The sequence below is a fragment of the Tupaia chinensis genome, unplaced genomic scaffold, assembly GCF_000334495.1.
Source record: "Tupaia chinensis unplaced genomic scaffold, TupChi_1.0 Scaffold000185_1, whole genome shotgun sequence".
Lineage (NCBI taxonomy): Eukaryota > Metazoa > Chordata > Mammalia > Scandentia > Tupaiidae > Tupaia > Tupaia belangeri.
Genome location: NW_006159660.1, coordinates 3,135,523 through 3,146,400, shown reverse-complemented (window position 1 = coordinate 3,146,400; position 10,878 = coordinate 3,135,523). Strand labels below are relative to the sequence as shown.

General features: G+C 37.4%; 1 protein-coding gene across 1 annotated transcript in view; it reads right to left on the bottom strand.

Moving 5' to 3' along the window:
• POLQ (DNA polymerase theta) overlaps nt 1–10,878 on the bottom strand; it is a 105,866-nt gene that overhangs the window by 67,771 nt on the left and 27,217 nt on the right. Inside the window, exons 11-13 of the mRNA XM_027771126.1 lie at nt 5,469–5,611; nt 2,929–3,133; nt 2,468–2,610 (exon numbers count right to left, since the gene is read on the bottom strand). Of these exons, the coding sequence (XP_027626927.1) occupies nt 2,468–2,610; nt 2,929–3,133; nt 5,469–5,611 (491 nt within the window). The remainder of the gene's footprint in view (nt 1–2,467; nt 2,611–2,928; nt 3,134–5,468; nt 5,612–10,878) is intronic.

The following is a 10,878-nucleotide window of genomic DNA, read 5'->3' as shown; positions in this document are numbered from 1 at the left end:
CTCTGTCTGTCTGGCGAGTGCACGTGCCCTATAGCAAAAACCTCTCCTCTCCAAAAAAAAAAATAATAATAATCAGTCCTTACACAGGTTTTATGAGTCTCTTCGTTTTACAAATGAGGAAACAGAATCTTTTTTATTTTGGATAGGTTTTTGCTATAGGGCACGTGCACTCGCCAGACAGACAGAGAGAGACATAGAGACAGAAAGTGAGAAATCACCCACCAGGAGGGATGGCCACCCCGCAATCCCTGCTCCTCCATTCTCCTCTCAGGATCTTGGGCACACATGCACATGCACCCGGTGTGAGTTTAAGCCACCGGGTCCGGGACTCGAACCGTGGTCAACTACGTGGGAGTACAGTGACATAGCCATTACGCTAACTGCTGGTCCCAGGAAACAGAATCTTAAGAGAGGTTAAGTACTGGGACCGGGAGTTGGCATGGTGGCTAAGGCACTGGACTCCCATATGGTAGTCCTGTGGTTTGAGTCCCAGACCTGGTAGCTTGCTTTCTCACTTTCCTTTTCTCTCTCTTTCTGGTCAAATTAAAAATAAAAGTAACAAATAAAAATAAATAAATAAATAATTCCAAAAGAGAGAGAGAGAGAGAGAGAGGTTAAGTACTTATGCAAGACTGTATGGTTACTAAGAGACCAAAAACTAAAACAAGGCAGTCTGACCCTAGTGTCTAGAAACTTAGTCACTGTATAGCAAATGAAACTTATTTTTAAGCCATAGTAAATGACAGGGTACAGAACTTTGAGCCTGTTTTCACCCATGATTACACACGTGTTTAAGGGGAAAAAATGCTACTGTCTAGCTACTGTCTAGACATTTCCTTTCTGCTCACAATATTGTTTATTGAAACATGTTTGCTGATAAATCTTTATTCTAATGAGAATTTCAATTCCTCCCTTTCATTTGCTTATCAAAATGCATACATCTGCTCTTAATTGACAAAATAAATTATTTCTGGTCAGGTTCTGGTCAGAAAATATGACCTTAAACTCTTTCTTGTCTAATTTATACCAAAACCTTTTCAATAAAGAATAATATTCATAAAGAATTGTTTTACATAAAAATCTTTTTAAAGTTTTATTTTTTTCATGATAGCATGACTAAAAGAAACTCCTTCAATAGTGTATCATCAACCACAGTCCCCTTCTCTAAACCCTCTTGCTGATCAGGATCAAATATGCATCACCAGCATGTGTCAGGTAAGCTGGACCATGGATCCAGACCCACAGTCAGTCCTGTGGCTTCCAGAACTGCAGTTTAGTATATACTGATTGTACCAACAATGTAGGGCCTAACATTAAAAAACAAACAAACAAAAAAAATCCTTCAAATTCCTAATTGCATTTATTATAGAGGTTTTATCAAAAATTTTAAATCCCAAAGTGTCTTTTTAGTACTAAATTTCTATTAGGCAGTGAAATATAGTGCTTTTCCTGAACTTGTTTTGTATTTTACATTATAAATATTGAAACTAATCAAGCTCCCCTTTTAGTTGCCAAAAAAAAAAAAAAAAAAAATCCCAAAATCGAAGTAGGTAACAACTATATATGACCTAATGAAATGCATGTATATGTACCAACTTTTGCTTGAGTTTTACATTATGTTCTTATCTTTAGTTTTTGGATAGCCCATTGTTTTTGCTATCCTCTTTACTTATTATAAAGTATATATATTTATAAACCACCTCAAATCCCTTTTAAAATTTTTTCTTTATTCATGATAAAGTGTGCACATGTGCATATCAAAAAGAGAGAAAAACGGGTAACCTCCATAGAATTTGGTCATGCCATGATTCCCTTCTTCCACTGTTTCAGCTCTTAGATCCTGGACACTCACATCTGTGCCAAGAATGTTTCAGGCTGAGCAGGCTGGGGATTTGAAATATGGTCATCAAGTGAGATCTAGCTTCTCTTGAGCAGTGCATTACCCCTGCTCCATGGAGCCAGCCCCCTCTAATCCTTTTTGAAAAGATACTGGAGGGAACCAGCAGTTAGCATAATGGCTGTGTCGCTGGACTCCCACGTAGTCGACCGCGGTTCGTGTCCCGGACCCGGTGGCTTAAAACTCACGCTGGGCATGTGTGCGTGCGTGCCCAAGATCCCAAGAGGAGAATGGAGAAGGAATTGCGGCGTGGCCATCCCCCCTGGTGGGGTGATTTCTCGCTTTCTGTCTCTCTGTCTTTCTCTGTCTGTCTGGCGAGCGCACGCGCCCTAAAGCGAAAACCTCTCCAAAAAAAAAAGATACTGGAGAAAATAGATGAAGAAGTCACTAGAACATTTAGTTTATTGCTGTGAGACAACTGTCTTCTGACTTTTTCTTCTCTATTCCTACCACTACTAACCTAGTCAAGGAAAACAAAGAAGATGTTCCCTGGGGTATCTTTGATGCCCAGAATTCTATACATACTTCTTCCTCGTCTTTACAAATGTAATAGTTAAGAATAAAACTTACCAGATAGACTATATGAAGGTCATTCTCTAAAACAAAGCCCTTCATTGCTCTTTGGAGGTCAGCAAAAATATCTAAGGTATCAGTTGGAGAAAGTGAAGAAGAAAGAGTAGCTGAACCAAGATGTGTTGGGTGATATACCTTTCCTGGTTTGGGAGTGGGGTGGAGAAATAGAGGAACAAATGTTAAAAATAAAACAAAACACTGTCTTTCTATATTCCATAATTAACCTTCTTGGTTCTAACAAATTTACAAACAGAATCATATCTAGCACATGGAAATTTTTAAGCAGGCTCTGTGAATTATCTAAAGTTGATGAGTACAGCTAACAAAAATGAGTCGGTACACTGCTAAAAATATACACTTCCTTGTAAACTACTCGAAAAGTCGATTTTCTTTTACTGAGCAGCCTTACACAACTAAGATGAAAAGTGAGTGAATTACAGCTGAAAAATCATATTTACCTTCTGTTCCATCACCAACTTCTGCAACCTGGATGAATTCATTTTCTAGCAGCCACATCACACAGGCTTCAATTGCTCCAAGTTGAACAGAATTTTGATTTCTCTCAATTTCCTGCTGCCCTTCTTTCATACTTGCAGCCAAAAATGTGCAAGAAGCATAATTCTGCATATCTTGTGGCGTACTTGCCACTCCACCAACTATTATCTGATAGAAGATGTTTGAAAATTTTTGTTTTTAATGATGAAGAATGAGCACATGGAAAAGGAGAGAGAGAGGCATTTTTTTGACAGTATCTTAAGGTCGCAATCTACTGCCCAGCCTCCCAGTTAACTACCACCCCGGTCTGTTCAGGTTGATCTAAGATCCTAACCTAAACCTCCCAGGTGGACCCAGCTTCTTGTGGCTATGTCCTACATTTATGTTAACACTGCTGGGTCACTTTGTTACTTTTTCATAAGACACGCAGGCCCTTATAATGTAAATGACACGATTTTATTCTCTTACAGCATTCTGAGAATCTTAAAATAGGGACTATAAAATCTTTTATCACTCATTGTAATTATAGATAGCACCAAACAACAACACGAATAGTTTCTCTAAAAAGCACATAATGAGGGAACCAGCAGTTGGTGTAATGGCTATGTCGCTGGTCTCCCACGTTGTCGACCACAGTTCGCGTCCCGGATCCGGTGGCTTAAAACTCATGCCAGGCGTGTGTGCATGTGTGCCCAAGATCCCGAGAGGAGAATGGAGGAGAAGGAATTGCGGCGTGACCATCCCCTCTGGGGGGTGATTTCTCGCTTTCTAGCTCTATGTCTCTCTCTGTCTGTCTGGCGAACGCATGCGCCCTATAGCGAAAACCTCTCAAAAAAAAAAAAAAAAGTACATAATGACATTTTTTTCATCAATGAAAATAAATGAATCACTGGGCTATCCCCATGGCACAGCAGTTAAGCACTTTGCATAGGGAAATGGATTCCCATATAATCAACCTGGTTGGAACTGTAATACAGTAGCTTGAAAAATGTACCAGGTACATTTGTGTTTGCGCCCAAAATCCTAATGAGATGGGGAAAAAATGGAGAAATAAAGATTGCAGCATGACTATACCCCATCTGAGGGGTGAGGGAGTACTTTCTTTCTCTCTCACTCTTTTCTCTTTTCTGTCTAGGGAGCACATGTACATGTGTCCTCTGGCATTAAAATTTTAAAAAATTAATTAATCATTACCCACCTAAAGTTTCAGAACTAACAATATGTAAAATGGAGGCAATAATGGCTCACACCCATGAACCAAATCAATTATGTTCATCCTTTCTCCTGAAATACATAGGCATAGAGGAATGCTACTATTGAATTCTTCCCATCCAGAAGAGGGGTGGAAGTAAAGGTAGAAAAGATGAAGTGAGTTGTATCTGTGGATATAATTTTCCCACAACTAATCTTACACATATTAATTTGCCTGCCCCTTGTCTTCTTTTACTTTATACTGGACATTTATCAAGGCATCATAAACAGAGATATCTCAGGACCAGCATAATGACGGCAAAATGGTTACGCCACTGGACTCCCATGTTGTCAACTACCGTCTGAGTCCCAGACTAACATCTTACAACTCATGCCAAGTACATGTGCATGTATGCCCAAAATCCCGAGAGGAGGATGGAGAAGAGATTGCAGCGTGGCTATTCTCCTGAGAGGTGATTTCTTGCTTTCTATTTCTCTGTCTCTCCGTCTCTCCAGCAAGCACACAGAGCCTATAGAAAACAATCTATTTTTTTAAAAAAGAGCTATCTCATTCTTTTTAATGACTACAAAGCATGATTTTACCATAATCTATTTAGTATTAATGGTATTTAGTTTTTTTCCCAATTTTCTTATTACTAATATTGCTATAATAAACATTCTTATAAATTTAGTTTTATGTAATTTCACAAGTATATCCCTAGGTTAAATTTCTATATGTAAAATTGGTAGATAAATGTGCATATGCATTTTTATTTGAGTAGGTCTGGAAAGTTGCCCTCAGAAAGCATTTCCCAGTGCATGAAAGTACCTGCTTTTTACAGCTCTAATAACCTTAGGTTATCAAGGATTTTCTTTCTTTCTTTTTTTTTCTTTAAGCTCATGGTGAAAGGGGGAGGAAAAGGAATATGACTACAGATACCAGTATTGAAACCAATACCAAGGCATGCTGATATTTGCATAGAAACGTTTCTGAATGGGCAGGTGAAACACTGGACAGGGGTTACTCTGAGCAGAAGATGTATTTTTCATTTTTTATCCTTCTTTGTTATTGAAAACTTCTAATTACATGTGTTTGTAACTTGATTTTATTTTAATATCAATAGACATTATTTGGAATGGAGGAACTAGGGTCCATTTTTGTCACCCTTTCTTTAAATTCAGAAAAGAATGAAGAATATCAAAAAAGAAAAAGAAAAAAAAAGAACCACCTGGCATTTGGTTTTAATCACTGTTATAAAATGAACAGATACAGGACTAGCTCTAGGAAAGATACAGGACCACTCTCTCTTACCTCCAGAATAGCTCGTATCATGCAGGCAGTTACTTCTTCTCCTTCATGTCTTCGCAGACAGCTACAAACAGGCTTTAGAGATCCTTGAAGCAGAGCTGTGCCTTTTGATTTCTCAGAGATCTTACAAACTAAGATACTCTCACCTATAACCAAAAACCATACATTTGCAAAATCTCAACACACTTCCATAAGACCTGCTAAAGACAATCTGTCTTACTTGTTTAAAAGGAAACAAGCAGTGATATAGTTGTTATGATCATAGAATTATGACTAATGTTTTTATTTTTTGAACTTAGGGGATAGAAGGGGATCAGTACTTGCCACCCCAAAATATGTTACTTTTGCATAAGGTTTATTTTGCCCCAAAGGCAATTAGGTACCAGAAAACATAGAAATAGCTCTTTGCTGTCTCTCTCTCTCTCTCTCTCTGCCTAAAAGCAGGACAGAAATTTCCCTTTGTAATGATATCTTTCCTCCCCTCTCCCATACCAAACAAACAAACCTTTATCACTAGAGGGAGAACGATGGCACTGACAAGGATCCGGGACAATAAAGTCCTCCCATCAGTTTTCGTCACATATTTACTTCCTCACAATTTACTGTCCCTAACAACCCAAACAACTTTTCCTTTGTCTTGTTACTTCTCCACAATTTCTTGCCCATTCTTAAAATGTTACATAAGACCTAGGTCTAACAGGTTTTGAGGTCTTCACTTCTTTTCTGTGAAGGCCTCGACGTACATAAAAATTAAAATATTAACATCACATAAAGTTATGCCTTTTCTCCTGTTCACTTGTCTTTTGTTAATTAGCGGGCCTTAGCTGCAAAACCTAACAAGATAGAAGAAAGGCTTTTTTATTCCCCCACTGAATTAGCCATTATGACTGAATAATTAACTAACAGAAGTACTTTGAAAACTGTAAAGTAAAATGCAAGTTGAAATTATTACTAGTGGGACCAGCAAATGGCATAATAGTTATGTCGCTGGATTCCCATGTACTCAATCACAGTTTTAGTCCCAGACCCAGTAGCCTAAAACTCATGCCGGGTGCATGTGTATGCATGCCCAAAATCCTGAGAGGAGACTAGAGAAGAGATTGAGATGTGGTCATCCCCCGGGGAGCAATCTCTCACTTTCTGACTCCCAATCTCTCTCTGTCACTACAGCAAGTTCACCCTATAGCAAAAATCTCTTTTGTCTCTGCAATGAGCATGCTCTATAGCAAAAATCTCTGTCAAAAGAAAATAAGAAGAAATTATTACTAGATACACACAATGGTAAAGTAAGTTTTGTAATACTTATAGGTACCTAAAAATTATACACTATTTACTAACCTGAATATTTCAGGTTATTGTGATGACTGAATGAACAAAAACACATGGTCGACCTGTAGGCAGCAAAAGCGGTGGCCCTGCCACTGCTGAAGGCAGAGCACACCCACTGTGTGGCTGCATAGCCCGGTTGCCTCTGCTTAGGATCTGCCCCGAACGAACCTTCTTCCTCCAACAGAGGTGCCAAAATAAAAAGCAGACCTATTTGAAAGAGATGCTTTTAGAAGACACTAACAGATTCTGTCCAAAGGAAGAAAGAGAAAGTGAGCAAACATCTTTCAGCGACTAAAATCCCAGGCAAGACCAGAAAAGGGGGCTTTTATAGTTCCTTCCACAAGCCCTTTAAAAAGAAATTTTAGGACCAGTGGATCAGAATACAGAAACTAATGAGAATTTTTTAGTGGATCCTTCACCTACCAAATAAGATTTCTTTAGAAACCGACTTGTTCTTGCAAATGACCTTGACCAATGTGGGGACCACATTACTAAACATAGCAGAAGAGAGACTTCGGCACATATCAATCCACAGCAAAAGGGAAGCAAACTTGTTCCCAGTGGCAGAAACATTCTCCAAAACAGTATCTAAAAGTGAATACATCACCCAATGCCTAGGAGTTGCAGAAGACCCTCAAGTTTAAAAAAAAAAGGAAAGCTGTCTCCATAAAAAGAATACAATAACTCCCTTTCATCTCTTGAAAAAACAGAAGTTACCAAAATGTCAGAGAAACCATTCAGAACATTCATAGTAACAAAACTCTATGGGTTGGAACAGAACATAGACAATGAACTCCAGGAGATGAGGGAGTCCTTCCACAATTTGAAAGAAGAAATGGACACCATAAGAAAGAATCAGATGGAACTACTAGAGATGAAGTCTATAATACAGGAAAACAAAACCTCTCTCAAAAGTATTAAAAACTAATTAGACCTTGCTGAAGATCAAATCTTGGACGTAGAAAATAAAAATCACTGACCCAGAAAAGGAAAAAAAAAAGAATAAGATAGAGAAAATAACAAAAACAAAATGAGGATAATCTACGAGAAACACTAGATTCCATTAAACATCCAAACATTGGAATAATAGGTATCCCAGAATGTGAAGAAACTAATAAGGGCATGGAAAATCTATTCCATGAAATACTGGCAGAAAACTTTTCCAAATCTAGAGAAGCACTTACACACCAGACCAAAGAAATACAAAGGACCCCAAATAGAATCAACTCAAGAAGATCTTCTCCAAGACACTTCTTAGCCAGACTGGCCAAAACCACAGATAAAGACAAGATAGTAAAATTGGCAAGAGAGAAACATCAAGTGACTTACAAAGGTCATCCCATCAGGCTAACACTGGACCTTTCAACAGAAAAAAAATGCAACAAAGAAAGAATGGGAAGACATATTGAAAATGTTAAGAAAGAAACAATTTCAAGCAAAATTATTATATCCAGCATGATTATCCTTCAAACAGGAAAAAATAGATTAAAATCTTCTCAGACAAAAAAAAAAAAAAAAAACTGGAAGAATTTGCTAACACCAGATCAGCTCTTCAATAAACTCTGAAGAGAATCCTATTTTAGGAAAACTAAAGACTAAACAGACAGACATAAGAAAATAAAAGACAACCAAGACAATGGCCAACTTAAAGTTAGGGACAAGTCCAGAAATATTGATAATAACATTGAATGTTAATGGATTATATTCTCCAATCAAGAGACAAAGACTGGTGGAATGGATAGGATAGGATAGGATAGGATAGATAGATAGATAGATAGATAGATAGATAGATAGATAGATGATAGATAGATAGATAGATAGATAGATAGATATAGATAAACACCAGAAACTCTCTATATGCTGCTTACAAGAAAGGGAAGCAAACTCGTTCCCAGTGGCAGAAACATTGTCATTGGCTTCCATAACTCTTTCGATTTTATTCTTTATTTCTTCATTAGTTGTGTAGTCATTCAGGAGTAGGTTATTTATGGATAAAGACATACACAGACTAAAGGTGAAGGGCTGGAAAAAGGTATACCATGCAAATGGGAACCAAAAAAGACCTGGAGTTGCGATTCTAATTTCTGACAAAATGAGCTTTAAAACAAAAACTATTTGAAGAGACAAAAAGGGTATATAGTACTAAAGGGGCTAATCCATCAAAAAGATATAATGTTTATAACTATCTATGCACCTAACTCAGGAGCACCCAAATATGTGAAGGAAAGACTATTAGATCTAAAAGGAGAGATAGACTGCAACAAACTAATTGTTGGGGACCTCAACACCTCACTGTCTCCTTTGGACAGATCATCTAGACCAAAAAATTAGCAAAGAGATTAAGGATCTAAATGATACCATAAATCAATTGGACTTAACAGACATCTATAGAACCTTTCACCCAAAAACCACAAGAAACACTTTTTTCTCACCCCCACAGGGAAGCTTTTGGAAGATTGACCACATAATAGGGCACAAAGCAAGCCTTTACAGATTCAAAGGCATAGAATCTACATCAACCGCCTTCTCCAATCATGATGGAATTAAGCTTGATATTAATTTCAAGAAAAAAATCCTCAAAAATACACAAATACGTGGAAACTAAATAACATACTCCTGAATGACTTCACAACTACTGAAGAAATAAAGGATGAAATCAAAAGATTCATGGAAGCCAATGACAATGAGTACACAACTTTCCATAATCTTTGGGACACTGCAAAAGCAGTCTTAAGAGGGAAGTTCATAGCAATTAGCACACATAAGAAGGTGATTGAAAAAAGGCAAATGAACCATCTAACATCATGCCCCAGAGAATTGGAAAAGCAATAGCAAAAAAAAGAAAAAAATCCAAAAAACTCTAGGAGAAAAGAAATAATAAAGATCCAAGCAGAAATAAATGAAATAGAAAACATGAACTACACAGAAAATAAATGAAAGTAAAAGCTGGTTCTTTGAAAAGATAAACAAAATCGATATACCACTAGCTAGACTAATTAAGAAGAGGAGAGAAAGGATAAATCAAATTCGCAATGAAGCAGGCAATATAACAACAGACATAACAGAAATACAAAACATCACTAGAAGATATTACAAACAATTATACACCAACAAACAAGAAAAACTGTATGATATGGACAAATTCCTGGACATATAGAATCTACCAAGATTGAGTCAGGAGGATGTAGACAGTCTGAATAGGCCCACAACAAGCCATAAGACTGAATCAGTAATAATCTCCCAACGAAGAAAATCCCTGGTCCTGATGGCTTCACCTCTGAATTCTACAAAACCTGTAAAGAGTTAACTTCTATTCTACTCAAGTTATTTCTAAAGACCCAAAGGGGTAGAGCTTTCCCAAAATCATTCTATGAAGCCTCCATCACCATTATCCCTAAAACAGACAAGGTAAGGACAAGGAAGAAAAACTATAGACCAATATCTCTAATAAATACAGACTCAAAATTCTCAACAAGATACTAGTAAATCGTATCCAACAATGTATAAAAAAGATTATACATCATGACCAGGTAGGCTTTATTCCAGGGGTGCAAAGATGGTTCAACATATGCAAAACCATAAATACACCATATTAACAGAAAGAAAAATTAAAAACCATATGGGTCATATCAATTGATGTGGCTAAAGCATTTGATAAAATACAACACCTCTTCATGATCAAGACTCTCAGAAAAATCGGCATAGAAGGGTCATTCCTCAACACAATAAAAGCTACCTATAAAAAATCATAGCGAATATTCCTGAATGGGGAAAAGCTGAAAGTTTTTCTGCTAAAAAATGGTACAAAACAAGGATGCCCACTTTCTCCACTCCTTTTGAATATAGTATTGGAAGTTCTCGCCAATGAAATCAGAAAAGAGAATAAAATAAAAGGCATTCAAACAGGAAAAGAAGTGGTGAAACTGGGACAAGCAGTTGGTGTAATGGCTATGTTGCTGGACTCCCATGTAGTCAATCGTGGTTCAAGTACCAGACCTGGTGGATTAAACTCATGCCAGGCACGTGTGCGTGTGTGCCCAAGATCCCAAGAGGAGAATAGAGGAGAAGGGATTGTGGTGTAGCC